The sequence below is a fragment of the Sparus aurata genome, chromosome 4, assembly GCF_900880675.1.
Source record: "Sparus aurata chromosome 4, fSpaAur1.1, whole genome shotgun sequence".
Taxonomy (NCBI): Eukaryota; Metazoa; Chordata; class Actinopteri; order Spariformes; family Sparidae; genus Sparus; species Sparus aurata.
The window spans coordinates 16,557,622-16,575,707 of record NC_044190.1 but is presented as its reverse complement, the minus strand read 5'-3'; the positions used below and the strand labels follow the sequence as shown (position 1 = coordinate 16,575,707).

The following is an 18,086-nucleotide window of genomic DNA, read 5'->3' as shown; positions in this document are numbered from 1 at the left end:
TCGCCAAAATGCAACCCATTTGCAGATGTTTCCTCCGCTAGCTGCCGTCCTGCCAGAGAGAAATATCGTTCTCCGAATGCGACCTACCATGGAGGACAGTTAAGGTGGACCACTCCTAAAGGTTAGTTCCATATAAATGCACGGATAATTCATTGTTTTGTCATTAGCGAAAAACAATTTTGACCTTGAGGTTGAACAAGGAGCCTCGTATAAGAAACAATACTAAAGATGTCGCATGAGTGAGATATCGCATGGATAGTTGTTGCTAGAAGACAGTAGCGGTCCACCTTAACTCTCCTCAAAGTTACGTCGCATTCTGAGATCGATACTTCTCGGCTGCCATGACGGCGGCTAGCGGAACAAGCTACTGCTAAGGTGAGCTGTTAGAAAAACTTTCTTTTTAGCAAACTCTGTGTACACAAACAATGTTCTCAATGCTCGTGTTCACTTGTAGAGACCCTGGTGATACTACGAGCAAAGTTTCATGTTGTGTCGAGCCTTCTTAGTGTTTTAGAAATAGTGATTTTGATGCTAGTGTAAGAGTGCCCCAGCACTCCATTGAAAATGAGGTTGCCCGAAAACGAAACTACAGTAATTCTTAAAAGTGCCTCCTTCGTCGTAATTAATTACACGATGGTTTAACTCATATACATTCACAAAAAAAGATATGCATTTTGGCGAGAGTTTCTCTTTAAGCTTAAATAGCATAATTAAGGTTTTAAATCATGGAATCAACTCAGGAAAGGTAGGCTATTGTTATATGACGTGCTGAGGGCAGCCTTGCTAGTATCTTTTTTTCTAGTATAAACACCAACCATGGCTCCTTCTTGTGTAATATTCTAGCATTTATGACCACTTCCTCTTTTCATCTGGCCCCCTCTCAGCTCCATCTTTTCTTTTTCTCTCCGTCCCTCTCCCCTGTAATATCCATATCTTAACCACGCTGTGGCCACTTCACTCCACACAATGACTGACCATTATGTTGATGTGAATGTGTGTCGTCTAATTGCCTGTGAAGACAGAAAGAGATTATCCTGGCGTGGCAAAGGCAGGGGGGCTGACTATCTACAGCAGTGGTTCCCAACCTGGGGTCCGGGCCCCCCCTAGGGGGGGCGCCAGAGATCGCAGGGGGGGCGCACAACTTTGTCTGCTCTGAGGTTGTGAGGTTACCAAAATTATATTTGTACACATTAAATGTATAAAATCCCAATACCACACCCAACTGGATAATCAAAAGTCTTTATAATCCAAATTGAATGTATCTTTGGTCCACATTTAAATTCATTAAGCTATTTATCACCAACACCCCTATGAGGTAGGCAGGTAGGTAGGTAAACTGTGTGTGTGTTTGTGTGTGATACACCTGATGACACAAAAAAGGAAGAAATGTATCTATATACATTGTAAAACAAGGAGAATAACTGTTGTTTATTTTTGCAAATAAAAGTTTGTAATTAATCACTTTATTCTTTCAGTGTATGCGGGTTGGGGTCGGGGGGGCCTGGCTTGTCTTTGACACAGGCAAGGGGGGCTTCAAGGAAAAAAGGGTTGGGAACCACTGATCTACAGTTCTGAGGGACAAGCTGCTCTGAGTTGTTTTTTCTGATTCAGCATTTTCATCACTGGCTTGAGCTGTCCTGGTGCTCCCATGCAAGATCATGGCCAGTGTTATTTTCCCTTCCTGTTCTGGAATAATATTGATTCATCATAATTAAAACATTGTATCCATAAATACTCTGCTGGGACACTCAGTGATGCTGTTTCCTTTCCACCACAAGTTTATCACTTGCAATACTAGGACACATCGAAGTGTATTATCTTTTGTGTGAAAAAACAAAACATATATGCACGTGTATGTTCTTACCAGTAGCACTTAAATCACAGCGCTTATCCTCTTAAGGTATCCTTGATAAATTGCAGCTACGATGCTCAATTGAGGGCTTTTCTACTCTATCGACTGTGATATGTCGTGGTTTCTTTTTTGTGATAAATGTGCTTCTTGTTAGTCGCTTTGAACAAAAGCATCTGCTAAATGCCATAAATGTAAATGTTAATGTTTTTGCTCCTTATTCCACCTTCACTAACCACTTAGACTGGCACTTAAATGGTGGACCTGGACTATGTTTGAGGTTCCTTGGACATTTTGTTATGGACATCTGCCGGTCTACCAAATCAGTCATTTAGTGGCTGCAGGCCAAGATTTACTGATAGACACAGTCTGATAAAAAGGAAAATGGCTATTTCATAAAATAAAAAAAAGATATTAATTAAAGTGCCGCTGATAGAAGGGAGTACAGTCTTTCCAGTTCAGTCTTTGAAGAAGATGTAAAAATTAGATTCATGTCTTCGGGCACATTATTCAAGGCAAACCCTTTTTATCTTTAGTACATCTGTAGCGTCTATAGTACCTCTTCAACAGTGCAAGATTCTACACTGTATCTCTCATTACAGTATTTCAACTTAAAGAATAACTTAACACCAGGCTTAAAAATGCAGTGTTTCATTACGCATTCATTATCGCTGGGTCACAGTTTTTAGGATTATTTCAGCCCTGATCACACCCAGCGTCACCTCAGGATGTGATCAGATGCAGTTAAGGCAGTAAATTGATTCAATTAAGTTTAGCAGTTTGATCATTAAATGTCTTTTCTTTGTACTGTATTAAATACATTTTCTTTAAGCATTAGACAGCATCCCAACGTTTTGGGAATCCGAGTTGTATTCATACATCTGAATTCAGAGGAAATTCTATAAAAATGAAGCACAAGCATTGTCAAATATTACATGTCGAAGTATCCTTGAGCAAGATACTGAACCCCAAAGTTGCTCCTGATGTGCAGTTGGCACCTTGTGTGAAGGCAGCCACTGCCATCAGTAAGGGTCCTGCGATGAGCTGGCGACTCATTCAGGGTGAACCCTGGCCTACGCCCATAGAATGAAACTGGATTTGGCCCCAGTAAGCCCCGCAACCCCTTAGGGGGCAAAAGCGGCAACATCCCGCGACCCTCACGGATAAGCGGAAAAGAAAACGGAACGGAACGGAACGGAATAAGCCATCTTGGGTCTCAGTAGAAAGCTCACAACGCACTTTACGCCACATCACATACAATATCTTCAAGAGAAAAGATGAGAATAAGTCTGGATTGTAACTCGCAGCTTTTAGGACACAACAGCTCAGTCAGTAGTCCTTGCAGATGTTAAGCAATCTTGTGTCTGTTTCTGCACAGTGTGCTCGGAGAGAACATTCTGAGTAATTTTATACACTTAAATGAGAGAAAATTTCCTAAGTACAGCTCATCATTTCTGGTGTCCAATGTCTTCTCCAATTATATTTGCCTCTCACTAAACCTGCACACAGCTTAGACTGAGATATAACTTTATGACACGTTTATACTTCCGAACAGGTTTCTATTAGGAGTTACAAATTGAAGCCAGTTGGTCCAGGCTGAAGGTAAAGGTATACCTGTTACTGCGACGCTGCACACTACTGCTCGTCATTCCTAGAAATATCAGAGCGTGTCAGGGATAATAACATGTGCCATTTCTATAATAACAACTATGATATTATTAGGCAGATGTGTCAGGTAAAAAGCACTTCTTACCTCTAAAGCAAGGCTGGAATGAATATGATGGAACATAAAGAGCCCCATCATGTAAAATAGAGGCACTGCTGAATGTCATTTATCACATCTGTGGCTGAGCGCCATCTCGCCTGGTGTGGGTTTAATACAGCTCCCGTTCTGCTTAGAGAAATACTAAACTTTGCCCTCCATCTCTGCCGGGCAGCTAAGACCCATAGCGAATTAGATTTCGTGAGAGCTATTTTTGAGGTTGCTTCTGTTTGTGCGCAATTGGGTGTCTCACTCGCCCGTTTCCTGTTAGGAAAGGGTCCGCCGGTTGCACCTCACCAGGTGACCTCGAGGTGTGGGACTGCGAGGACAATGCGGAGCGTTTTAATGTGTTGAGAAGCACGGACTGAGAAGGCAATCCTGCAAACTAGCTAAGGGGTCTAAATTATAGGACTAATCCTGTTGGCAGTTCTATTACTTACAGTAGTGGGTTTCCTGTCATCCTGTCGCTTGCTGTGTTTCTTTCTTTCTGACAGCATGTTCAGTTTACGTATAGTAATGCTCTAATGGAGACAGCATATGTTTCAGTCCGATCGTCATGTTGGTAGCCCGTTGACCACTGATTCAGGGTTGATTTGCAGGTCAAAGGTTATCAAGATATCTCCATTTGAACTGTGCATAATTTGTATGAAAAGTGAATGTCTTTTGATGTGTCTCTTTCAGCCTCCAGATAAGATCTGTCATAGTCTCTGTCATAGTCTCACCAGAACTCGACACTTTTACAAAGATTTTTCATTAAGATACGGTTCATTAGGTGTGATCCTAAGATCTCCTTGTGAAATCATGGTTTTACTGGGCTGCCTTGTCATTAGGACCGCAAGAATGTCCCTTGATGGAGTCATTGGTGGAACACCAGATGGGTGGATGGGTCGATGGATGGATGGATGGATGGTCATCCTTAGATCACTGCATATACACAGAGCTGTAAAAACATTCCATGGCTGCCTCTGACAGAAAAACGTAATACCCATGGGATAGTTTTCCCATCAGCAAGACAACAATAGAGTCGTACACCAACTGTACCAAAATAATGCCACCTCTACTTCTGCCACTGAGAGTGGGGCGTCATTATTTGTCTGGCTGCAATATGTCCTTGTCAGAAAAACACGAACATGGGTCACTTAATGCTTTGAACAAACAACTAATGCTGGTGTTGGTGTTTCAATTGAGAGTAGCCTCTGTCCGCATCGAGGTCATGGCAAAACCGCAAGAATTTGAGTGAATAGGATAGAAAACCACCTGAATGAGTCAGATGCAAGAAAAAGGAAAGAAGTCCTTCTGACTGAACTTCAGCTGAGCTTTATTAGCATTCAAGGTCTAGGAGTCAAAACTACTACTGTGATATTTATTTTACCAAGTGAATGTTTTTTTTTTGTTTTGTAGGTTACAAAAAAAAAAAAAAAACATTGCTTCAGCAGCTCTAAATGACTATATTGATATGTAATTCAGATCCTTACTACATGTTGGAATGTGGTAGAAACAAGACCGGTAGTATGTAAGCCACTGTAGATCAGTCAAGATTTAGGATTTGTGGTGCCCTGGTAGCTCACCTGGTAGCTCACCTGGTAGCTCACCTGGTAGCACGTATGTCCTGTGTGTGGAGGTTGAGTCCTCAGCAGCGGGCCAGTTTCTTCTCTAACCTGAGGCCTTTGGCTGCAAATCATTTTCACTTTCCTCCCATTTCCTGGTGTTACTCTGAACTGGTCTCCCTAAATAATGTTAAATAAATAAATAAATAAATAAATAAATATTGTATATACATAGGCAATCTATGGGACAGAAAAGGTACTGTTGGTTTTCACCTCCATTTTATCCTTTATGTTCCACAATTGTTTTATTTATTTATTATTTTTTATTGAAGTACTGATAAAAGTCTATTTAAATGATGGTGTGATGCTCTAGACCTCCTCCCAGCTGACAGGAACTGGGGAGTTTGGACAATGTCCTCATTTCGACCAAATGTAGCCCTCTTAGACATTCTGATGTCCCTTAAATCAGCATTAGTGGGAGATGAACGGCCAGCACAATCTATTTTCACTTTATTTGAAGAACTGAATTAGGATTCACAAAAATCTGTATACATTTAATTTGTTTATAGCGGTTTCTTCTTTTTTTTTGTTCTCCTTGGCTGGCGGTGGGTGGTAACAGGAGCCTGCCCATATTAAGTTTATCTGTAGGGCCATAATTCCACTGAGGGGCATTAAGTGTGAATGAACTGGACAAATGCATTTAAATTAGACAGCAAATTGCCTATTTTTTTTACTTCTTATACGCCCGAAATGCAGGAATTCTGCCTGCTGTAAACCTCAGCGCCTGTCCAAAAACAATTTAAATCCTCCCTCCCTCCCCCTTTTCTCCCCACTGCTCTGCAAACCTGTAATTTCAAATAATGTGTTTTTTCAGCCTTCACCATTTTCCTCGGTTCTGGATCAGTGGATAGGCTTTTCCGAATGCTGCTATTGTTTACAGTCTAATTTGAGAGGGTGGATCAGTGACCTGCATCCCAAAGCAGACATTACACCATCCCCGGTGTGGAAGACAGTTGCACAGGAGGAGCACACTGTGTAACTGCCATAATCACTAAGCAGCCGCCGCTGTTTTTCTCCCTGATGCAGGTAACCCAGACAACCTGACAATGTACACAAATTAGAGGCAGGCAGGAGAATGGTATGATTAATGGTTCTCAATAAGGACCGGCCCCTGAGGAAAGAGGACTGGAGCACTGGTGCTTATAAATCCCAGGGATTCTCTGAAGCAGGGAGGGGGTGGGAGGAGGAGAAGTCGATCCGGGAGTGATGGGGGATGCCGCACAAAGCAATAGGGAGATGTGGGACCCCTCCATGCCCCCATGGCACCATAACTCCCCATAAAGCACACACCAAATGTACTCGGTATTGTGCAGGCTAAATGAGCTTCATTCTCTTCATACATTCTCTCCTACTGTTTCATCTGCATGGTGTTGTTAATCTGTCCCTGGAGACTGGACATCCTTTGATAAATCTCTGCTGTGACAAGTGAGAGCAGAAGCCTACATATCTGTAACGGAGAATTCCCATATCCTCCACTTTCTGTTGAAAAGCCTCCTCTCACCTCCAAAAGTGGAAGTTTCTGTGGTCTGAACGGGGGGAACTTTACAGATTGATCTCTGAGAATATCCTCGAAATTGCTATCTGCATTTCAGATTATATGATATTCTGAATTAACGCAGGTGCCTGTCGTTGTTTATGCCAATTAGGGACCGATTGGACGCGTTCCAACAGCATAAACTGATCCGCTCTTGCAGAGAGGAAACCCCTGCTTCTGTGCTGTGGACCGTTCCTCCGTTCCTCCACATCCAGGCGAAGTGAGATCGGCGCACAGCGCCAGACGGACCTGAGCGGGTTAGTGTGGACACGCAGCGGAGCGCACGACTGAGGACTCTGTACAGCGCAACTCCAACACAAATGGATATTTACGTGGCTTTGTTATCCCTTTTCTTTTTTACCAAACCAGGTAAGCACAAGCCTTGTGGCACTCTCTGATCGCAACGGGGGATTTTGTTGCGAGTGACACGCGCTTCTTAACGTCTTTTTGCGCTCTTCAGTTTGCACCTTGCGCTCCAGCATGACAGTCTCTGGGGCTGCAGCGCATTGTTTTGTAATTACGTACAGTTAGTAGAGTTAATATCTGAAAACAGCCGGGATGCAGGTGAGTTAAAATAGACGACACCTTTTACCTCAGCGTGCGCGCACAGTGCGCCTACAGCCCGTGGAGAACACAGGTGTTGGCTGCTGGCAGAGCCGGAGCGTTCCAGTGGGCAGCGTTCGAAATCACCTGCGTTTATTTTTAACTGCGTGACTTTTTCCACAACCAGCCATTTTAAGAAGTGGAATGCACACGAGCAGTCACCAAGTGTGTTTGTCAAATGAATTAGGCTTTTAGTTGGGGGGGGAAATAAACTGTCCAGTTAAATCCTCTCAGCGGACTCTGAGCCCACTGCTTCACTCAATCTAACCTTAATTTCTCTCTCCTCAGCTTTGGGTTTCGGATCAGATCAAGACTATCAGATTGATATCATCAATGAACTTGACCTGGCAAATGCCACCTATGGAATTACCCAAGTGGCGGGGCTTCACAACACCAGCAAAGCCTTTCTTTTTCGAGGTAACGCACGCACGCCGACACATTACTCTCACATTAGTCCCGCTGCTCAACTTCTCACACGTCTTTGTCCTCCGTGTCGTGGCTGCAGCGCGCATACACGCACGCTCTTTGTTCCATTAGTTAGTGTGAGGGGGCCACGCAGCGCCACACCTCTTGGTGTCACAGTATTAGCCAGGATGCTGAGGCAGAACACTCCGGGGAGCCGCCTCTCATAATTACTCCACATTTAATTTGTCCCAGGCAGCAGATGCTCAGGCTCTTCCTGGACTCGCTTGAGCGCGCAGCCTGTGTAGGATTTCTACAGCGCTTTGACTGCGTCCAGTGACATCCAGTAGTTGTGTCATCACAACAACTGGTGGTTCATGGATATCAGGTGTGTTGCAATGTGAGGCGCACGTAGAAAGTGACTGGATTGTTTCAATCCTTTGGGGAGAAGAAAAGAAAAGAAAAACTATAAGTCCTAATAGAGGGAGAGCAGTGGTAGAACCCTGTTGAGGCTGGTTTGAGATGTGTTACCGGTGCTAGAGGGCCACTTTGCTCACTTGTTTCTCTGCACTCGGGAAAAGGACTCAACAATAGTTGGTTCGACTTGTTCTTTCTTCCTGTAGTGCCCTCAGCTTCAAGCAGAGGCTGGATTCTTGGAGAGTAGAAATAGAGAGAGAAGAGGGAAGATGGGACACTGAGAGAAAAGAGAGAAAGAGAAAAATATCCTGCCAGCCTGTAAAGAGACTATTTTAGAGTTATTTTAGCCATTAGTGCGCTTGTTGTGTGCAGAACAACTGCAATGTGAAATCTATTCATGTGTTTGAAACTTTCTTTTATTTAGTTAGTGATTCAGTGTCATCTGAAAGCTTTATGTCCATATTCTCCCTGCAAGATTCAAATTAAATTCTCACTAAAGAGTTTTCTGTTGTTTTTTTTTGTCTCATGACAGTCCAATTTTGTTCCAACGTGCACTAAAATACAGTTCTGGGGAGAGACACTGAGTCTTTTCTACTTTCCTGGCATAAAAATATTCAAATTCAAAGATACTGGCGTAAAGACAAATAGCTTGAATCCCAAATAAGCAGCACTGGGTGTTGAGACTCATATGGCGGAGGGGTAGTGTTTTGTGTGTTTGTGTGCGTGCGCGTGTGTGTGTGCACGTGGTTCTATTTTCTAGAGTGCTTGGCTCGGTTGTGCCACTGGCTCTGTATGAATGAAGGCGGGACAGCTTGGCCGACTCTGCCGAAGTGAAGCTATCCAAGATTCAAGGCTGGAGGCCATGCAGGATACACAACCTCACTTTTTATTTGATACACACACATACACACACACAGACACATGCCCACACACACTCCTGGTCCAAGATACTCTCCCTACGGTTCCAGGCTCCCAGGATTGGCATGCAGCAGCCAGATAGTGTGGGAAACTGGAGGCTAATCCGATGGGGAAAACTGGACCTGCAAGAGTTGGAAAAGGAGGCATGTGTCGTGACCTATTTACAACCCACCCTTGTGCTGCTTTCATGGCCCTGTAACCCAGATGGCTCCAAAAAGCAGGAAAAGTTGCATCTCACAAAGAGTCGAGAAGTGGATGCACTGATAAGTGACGGCGACAAACAGTCCATGATTAGCCGTCTAGTCGGAGCTGTACAGGAGCCTCTGTGGCGCTGATTGGGTCAGTGATTATTCAAGAAGATTTTTTGTTGGTGTATGCAATCACATCGTGCACTGAGCTCAATACCATATTTTTTTTTCTGTTTGATTGCATAAATTGTGGTGGGAATATATTGTGATGCTTTTGAAATGGCTTGAAGAAAAAGGGCAACGCGGTGTTCCAATTAGTGTCGATGTCACTGTGAGTGAGGGAAGAGGAGGAGGGGGCTCTGGCATGCGTCTTTGGCTGGACACCGGGACCAGTCTCTCCAGTCACCCAGTTAGCCAGTGATTTACAAACAGCAGATGGTTTGCATCAGAAAATAGATTTCAGCATCGCTTCTCGTACGTTTACACCAGAATGATGCGCCAGTGTGCTTCGTGAAAGCCAGTTTATGGAGAGCAGATGAGTGCAGCCTCTACCCAAAGGTCCTGATCCTGATCTGGATGGGATCCAATCTCGTGAAAAGCAAAGAAATGTGCTAATATGATCCCCCGCTGTGCACTGGTAGCAGGGAACAAAACAATGCTGTTTGGATATTTGTTATACAGTAGTTGACACTGTTGATCAGCAGGTCTCCTCACATTGTGGGGACTTCTGTGATGTATTTAATAAAGTTAGTTTGTCCACAAGACTGCTGACCTAGTTTCTCATCCTACATTGGAACCCAGAGTGTCAGCCTCATTACTCAGAAACCCCTCGGTCCCAATGTTGATTTAGATCTAAAATTCCTGTAATGGTGATGATCAGCTTGTATTGTGGTATCCCCCTGTGGGTCTGTTGACCAAACCAGTGAAATATCTCAACTTCAATCACATGGCACTTGACATTTCTGTAAACCACAGATACTTTCATTTTGTACTGGCTATGCCCGATATTGTATTGTAAACACATTCAAATTGCATGTTTATACTGGATTTCAATGTCGGGAGGTGGAGGGGGCGGCTGTGGAAGTGTTGAGGCTGTCCAGCCAGGGACCACAGTATAAATCTGCATTTTAACGTTTCAAAGTGTGAAACCACTGGATAGATTTGACAGCCGATCAAGGCGTTCTGACATTTGTAAACGTGACACAACTGAATTTCTTTGAGGAGACCTCGGGACAGTAATCAGCCGTGTTTGTGGCAAAGAAACAAAAAAGCATCTATTCGACTGGAAGTTTGGACACCTCCAGCCACATTTGCAGTGACCAAAACAGATATTTTACCATAACAATAAGCTAGTGGTTTTCTTTTTTCCTACATCTAATTAGAGATCAAGCACTGCATTGTGACAGGAGAAAAAAAATTAAAATAAACTGAGGCAAGAGACATGTAAAGTTGTAAAATTACATGTACAGTTTGAACTTTTATCTGTTCTTATGCAGGAACACACTCTGCTGACATCTGTTCTGTTGATTGCTTTGGCTAAAAGGCTGCTCGGTCCTTACATGTACAGTGTTTAAAAGAAATATGCTAACAAAAATTTGATGCATTACCGTGAAATTTAGTGCAGACATTCTTGCCTTCCAGAGAATGCTCCCTCTGATTGACTTACGTTCAGCTGGGAACATTTAGCCCCTGTGCGTAACAAGGTAAGGCTTAAAATAGAAGTCTTCAGAGGTCCACTTGGTTGATGGTCTGAGGCCAAACCCGGGACCTCAGTCAGGCTGTGTTCAAATCATATTCAGTTTTATTTTGGTCTGGCAGGGTCCCCTTGTAATGCTGCTGGTTTTGAGTCTGTAGTTGAGTGGATGAGAGCAGACTTGCGAGTCGAGACCAGGTGCATCTGATCATCATAGGAGAAAAATTTGGTTTTGACTTAAGCCCAGGAGTGTGAACTGTGAAGTGCAGAGTGAAAAGACATGTATTGAAACTCCTTTCAACTGTGATTGCTCATTTTTTGGTGCCATATCATGCTGCTGCCAGTTTGGGTGTTCATGTCTCCATTTGGATGTGTGCGGGCTGACCTCATTTTGGATAGCATCTTATTATCCTCTGGTCTGTTTGATCAGTCTCACTGTCCTTGGATTCCTTTCGAATCACCAGTGCTTCTTTTTTGTAAATGTGTTTAAATGCATGTGTAAATGCTTTCATCTTATTGAAGTAGGATTTCATGGGCTCAGATTTCCTAAAATGACCACCACACAGAGGATAAAGCCTTTTGATTTAGGTAACAGCATGACCTTTTTCCCAACGCCAAACTTGGGGTAAACTTTAAATTGTTTTGCACCACTGTATAAAGATCTAAAAATCTCAGAAGAGCAATGTTCTCTCTTCATTTGTCATCCATCCAGCCATTTTATTTCCCACTGTGTCATGGATCTTTCAGCCTCACAGGATCGTTGGCATGGAGACCTGTATTTCAAAGTAATTTTTCTTAATTTCTTTCATTTGAAAATTGCTCTCGCCTGAAGCCTGTTATGATAGTTGATTATTCATGGGTTATTTGAATAGCATAAACCCTGTTAGGATCAACAGAAACTTGCTCAACATGTTGCAGATCCAGCTATCTGTGAACCTGTCAGGTCAGTATAGATCCCTCCGCTCTTCATCGGTTCCCTTTCTCAAAATCATTAATGTTAAACAGTTAAATGGTAACAACAAATGCATCCTTGATCCTGATATCCCTGAAATCTATAAACACGCCTCCTATCAGCCTTTTAGGCGAATTATGCTTCACATATAACAACTCTGCAGTCTGGTTCTAGAACCGAAATGGTCCGTAATTAACCTTTAATCAACCCTTCTGTCGATTCCTATCAAAACTTTTTTCCAACCTCATTTAAAGCTGAAAAACCACCCTGAAACACCTCACCACAGCTCAGTGAAGAGCTTTAGTGGGTATACTTTGCATTTCTCGGTCCATCTTTTGTTTAAAATGCATATTTTGTGGTTAAGAATAGAACCATGGAGGTTTTATTGCAGACAAAACGTCTAAAACATCAGTGACAGATGAGCAGAAGGTTTTTTTTGTAGTTTTTCTTTTAAACTTTTTTGAGTTCTGACACTCTGCAGGGATGTTTAAAATCAGTAGAGACATTCATAGTTTTTGTACTGATTCAACAAACAAGATGTGTTGATTAGTGGGATTTAGAGTGGCTGATTATTTCCTTCCGGACAAAGTCATGTTAGACATTTCTCCTGTTTCCAGTCTCAGTTCTAAGCTAAATTAACTATATCCTTACTCCAGCGTCATACTGCATGGACAGCTACAGTATAACAGTGGTACGAAGCGTATCATCTAATCCTTGGCATGAAAGGAAAATAGGGCATAATGGCTCCACTCATGTAATTTCTTGAATGCATACATGGGATGTTGTCAGGAATCAAATTGTAGTTGAAAAGAGTGAAATTACTGGTTACGTACACAGACATACTGATTAGAAATTATTCTGAGTTTCATCTTTGTCACTGCTGTGACAAGGTACTGCTTTATTTGATGGTGTTTGAGGTTTGTCCGAGCTGCAATAAGGTTTTTTGCAAATTTGCAACAGTGTCCAAATCTAGACGATGAGTAACTAATATCTTGAGCTGGGTATTGTTTTAAAGATTATAACTACAATGATCAGTGCCCTCAAAGTACAGTGAAGCAAAGTGATCACCATTTCATTGGCGATCAGCATACAAAAAGGAGTGAATGCATGTAATAAAAGACTGGAGAAGAATTCATACTACTTGGTACCTGGTTATTTTGGTCCATATTTTCGAGGCATTGAGTTGCAATACCCATTCCTACTTACGTTGAAACAAAGTCAGTGGATTGCATCCCCACCCTTTTATGAATAAGCCAACAAATCCTGCTTCACATGAGATGCATACAAGTTACAGAGGATATACTGGGTTACTGACTGGTAACTACTGAGATCTGACTCTAACCTTTTTAAAAATGGTGCCCTCTCTAAATGCAGTAGTTTCTTGTTCCGCTGACTGTCTCCTGATGAAATATAATTTTGACAATTATTTTCCTAATATAAGCCGTGTGCTGCAGCTACGGTGACTATCAGGAGAAAAGCAGTTCATAGTCTATAGCACAATTACTTCAACTGTCCTCACCTGACAATGTGAAGTGGTGGTCGTGCAGTTGCCCTATCGATTCAAGCCAGAATTTCGAAGACAGGAACTTGCGGAGCATTTCACATTTTCCTCCACACAGAGCAGAGTGGTAATACAGAGGTCATCAGAGGTCTCCGATGCAGCATCTTTTCTGGACCAGTTCACAAGTGGCTGCAGCTGCCTCTTCTGTTGTGCAACCCTATTTGTTGTAGACAAAATTATATATTGTCAAAGCTGAAAAAGGTGTGTTATGAACAACAAAATTGGCGACTCAGTTTCTGCCGTCGCTCACAGTCGAAAAGAAATATTGAATGGTTCTTTAACAACCTCCAGTGCAGCCGGCACTTTATTAATGGCAGGACACAGACAGTAATCAGCTGCTGTCTGTCCACTCTGCCCCCTAAAACCAGGACTACAGGAGTTAAACAACATAATGTCAACACTTAACATTTCAATGATCAACACCGTTACAGAGGTGAGCTGTGTTGGATTTTATTTGTCACATAGAAAAGATGTTAACTTTATTTCAAATAAAGACAACAAGAGCATTAGCCAATAAAACCTATGCATCATAGGCAGACATGCGAAAAACAGCGCTGTTATTATCACTTATGTGGGCCTATTAACACATGATGATAATAAGCATAGTAGCTCATGAAGACCTGCATGAATAATCTGCATTATTTGTTTTTGCTACCAACAAATCCCATGAAAAGGACAAATCCATGTGTACGTCTCAATACTTTCCAGCTTCACAACCTTGTGTGTGCCTCAGGAGCTAGAGTGGATTGTCCTATGATCACATGGTTGGCAGTTTGACCCCCATTTGTTCCTACTGAACATATACAAACAGGTCACAGATACCGAGGTTTGCTTTTTTAAAAAGTAATTTCCCACCACAGCAGACGCTTAAATTTTGAGTTACACAAACAGAAGTACGTACTGCATCTTTCAGGACTTTTCTTCTGATTATTTCAAACACGTGCACTATTCTTATAAAAATATCAGGACAGGAATATTTTTTTTCTTTGTTTGTTCATACTAATTGCATGTCTTTTATTTTTTATTATGACTCAACATGTGGTTTAAAATAACATCCAGATAGTTAGAACAATCTGGTACATTTGATTGTAAGTCAATCAATTAATCTTCCTAATTAAAATTGGAGGAATTAATATTAATAGTTTTGTGTGTTTTATTGTGCTTAAGTATACAGGTCTTTATTTCCTTGTTATCTGATGCATTCTCATGTCCTGCTTTCAAGCATGATTAAGGATTAATGTCATTTCTTAGGTTTACGAGCAATGGTTTAACATACTATCTGCAATTTTACTACATTTTGTATGGCAGTTGTAATGGCCATTTTTTGTCCTTGCTATGCACCCAATGCACCAATGAAACATTGTGTTGATGCATCTGTGCAGGCGGGGATTATGAAGGTTAACATTTCAAAGTGAAGGTAGCTACTAGGACAGGCTACTAGGAATTGTCCTTGTGCTACTTATCAATCTGAGCCTGCTATATAATGCTTTGGCCATACGCCCAAACTTTTTATTATGATCGATTTGTTGTTGGTTTGGATCTTTCATGGGATTTTCTCACAACAAAAGAAATAGAATGTAATCTGTATGTCCTGTATAACCTGCTCATAACCACTTCGAACATCACTTTCATGGTTAATCCATCCAGCCATCCATTTTCGTCCACTTATCCGGGGCCGGGTCGCGGGGGCAGCTGCCTGAGCAGGGACACCCAGACTTACTTCTCCACGGCCAGCTGAGTTACATAGTCACACCAGCGTGTCCTGGGTCTTCCTCGGGGTCTCCTCTCGGCGGGACATGCCGGGAACACCTCCCGAGGGAGGCGTCCCGGGGGCATCCGAAACAGATGCCCGAGCCACCTCAGCTGGCTCCTCTCAATGTGGAAGAGCAGCGGCTCTACTCCGAGCTCCTCCCGGGTGACAGAGCTTCTCACCCTATCTCTAAGGGAGCGCCCCGCCACACTGCGGAGGAAACTCATTTCAGCCGCTTGTATCTGGGATCTTATTCTTTCGGTCATGACCCAAAGTTCATGGCCATAGGTGAGGGTAGGAACGTAGATTAACCGGTAAATCGAGAGCTTTGCCTTTCGACTCAGCTCTCTCTTCACCACGACGGACCGATACAACGACCGCATTACCGCGGCCGCTGCACCGATCCGCCTGTCAATCTCACGTTCCATCCTTCCCTCACTCATGAACAAGACCCCAAGATACTTAAACTCCTCCACTTGAGGAAGGAACTCTCCCACAGAATGCCACGAGGGACACGGTCGAATGCTTTCCCCAAGTCCACAAAACACATGTGGACTGGTTGGGCAAACTCCCATGAACCCTCGAGCACCCTGTGGAGGGTATAGAGCTGGACCAGTGTTCCGCGGCCCGGACAAAAACCGCATTGTTCTTCCTGAACCCGAGGTTCGACTATCGGTCGAATTCTCCTCTCCAGTACAGGAGGCTGAGGAGTGTGATCCCCCGATAGTTGGAACACACCCTCTGGTCCCCCTTTTTGAATAGGGGGACCACCACCCTGGTCTGCCAGTCCAGAGGCACTGTCCCCGACTGCCACGCGATGCTGCAGAGACGTGTCAACCAAGACAGCCCCACAACATCCAGAGACTTGAGGTACTCAGGGCGGATCTCATCCACCCCCGGTGCTTTGCCACTGAGGAGCTTCCAGACTACCTCAGTGACTTCGGCTTGGGTGATGAATGGGTCAACCTCTGAGTCCCCAGCCTCTGCTTCCTCTATGGAAGTCGTGTCAGTGGGATTGAGGAGATCCTCGAAGTATTCCTTCCACCGCCCGACAATGTCCCCAGTCGAGGTCAACAGCTCCCCACCTCCACTGTAAACAGTGTTGGTGGAGGACCGCTTCCCCCTCCTGAGGCGCCGGATGGTTTGCCAGAATTTTCTCGAGGCCAACCGGTAGTCCTCCTCCATGGCCTCCCCGAACTTTTCCCAGACCTGAGTTTTTGCTTGCGCGACTGCCCGTGCTGCTGCACGCTTGGCCTGCCGGTACCCGTCAGCTGCCGCAGGATCCCCCGGGCCAACCAGGCTCGACAGGACTCCTTCTTCAGCTTGACAGCATCCCTTACTTCCGGGGTCCACCCCCGGGTTCAGGGATTGCTGCCACGACAGGCACCGGAGACCTTACGGCCACAGCTCCGGACAGCCGCGTCAACAATGGAAGTGGAGAACATGGTCCATTCGGTCCCGGAGGTGGGAGTTAAAGATCTCCCTGACAGAGGGTTCCGCCAGACGTTCCCAGCAGGACCTCACAATACGTTTGGGTCTGCCAGGTCTGTCCAGCTTCCTCCCCTGCCAGCGGATCACCCAAGTGTCCAAGACATACGGCCGGAGGTCAGATGACACGACCACAAAGTCGATCATTGACCTCTGGCCTAGGGTGTCCTGGTGCCATGTGCACATATGGACACCCTTATGCTTGAACATGGTGTTTGTTATGGACAAACTGTGACTAGCACAGAAGTCCAGTAACAAAACACCACTCGGGTTCAGATCAGGGAGGCCGTTCCTCCCAATCACACCCCTCCAGGTAACACTGTTGCTGCCCACATGGGCGTTGAAGTCCCCCAGTAGAACGACGGAGTCCCTGGTTGGAGCACTCTCCAGTACCCCTCCCAGGGACTCCAAGAAGGCCGGGTACTCTGCACTGCTGTTCGGCCCATAAGCCGAGACAACAGTGAGAGACCTATCCCTGACCTGAAGGCACAGGGAAGCGACCCTCTCGTTCACTGGGGTACACTCCAACACATGGCGGCTGAGCTGGAGCTATAAGCAAGCCCACACCAGCTCGCCGCCTCTCACCGCGGGCAACTCCAGAGTAGAAGAGAGTCCAGCCTCTCTCAAGGAGTTGGGTTCCAGAGCCCAGACTGTGCGTGGAGGTGAGCCCGACTATTTCTAGCCGGTACCACTCCACCTCCCGCACCAGCTCAGGCTCTTTCCCCCCCAGTGAGATGACATTCAATGTCCCCATGGCTAGAGTCACCGTCCGGGGACAACTGCCACCCAAATCACACTGCACCGGCCCCTTCTGAACCCTCCTGCGAGTGGTGAGCCCACTGGAGGGCGGGCCCACGTCGCTCGTTCGTGCTGCGCCCGGTCGGGTCCCGTGGGCAAAGACCCGGCCACCAGGCGCTCGCCTGCGAGCCCCAACCCCAGGCCTGGCTCCAGGGTGGGGCCCCGGTGAAACCAATCTGGGCGATGTAAGCTTCCTTGATGTTCTATCTTTCATTAGGGGCTTTTGAACCGATCTTAGTCTGACCCGTCACCTAGGACCTGTTTGCCTTGGGAGACCCTACCAGTGGCATTAAGCCCCGGACAACATAGCTCCTAGGATCATTCAGGTGCTCAAACCCCTCCATCACGATAAGGTGCCGGTTCAAGGAGGAGTGCCGGTTCATAGTTAATCCATGATTGAAAACACATTAACACTTTAAAGTAATTTTTTTGTGCAGCTACAGTGGAGCCGGATTGAAGAAATTATGTCTTATATTAAAAATTGATCTAAAACATCAGCAGTAGACAGGTTTTGTTGTGGGTCCCTCATTGTGCACCAGTCATACAAGAAACACAAATGCCAAT

General features: G+C 44.5%; 1 protein-coding gene across 1 annotated transcript in view; it reads left to right on the top strand.

Annotated features, from left to right (window-relative positions):
* Positions 1-6,959: 6,959 nt before the first annotated feature.
* The window catches only part of LOC115580439 (protein kinase C-binding protein NELL1), a 283,933-nt gene continuing 272,806 nt past the window's right edge, over positions 6,960-18,086 (top strand). Inside the window, exons 1-2 of the mRNA XM_030414756.1 lie at positions 6,960-7,121; positions 7,644-7,772. Of these exons, the coding sequence (XP_030270616.1) occupies positions 7,073-7,121; positions 7,644-7,772 (178 nt within the window). The 5' untranslated portion in view covers positions 6,960-7,072. The remainder of the gene's footprint in view (positions 7,122-7,643; positions 7,773-18,086) is intronic.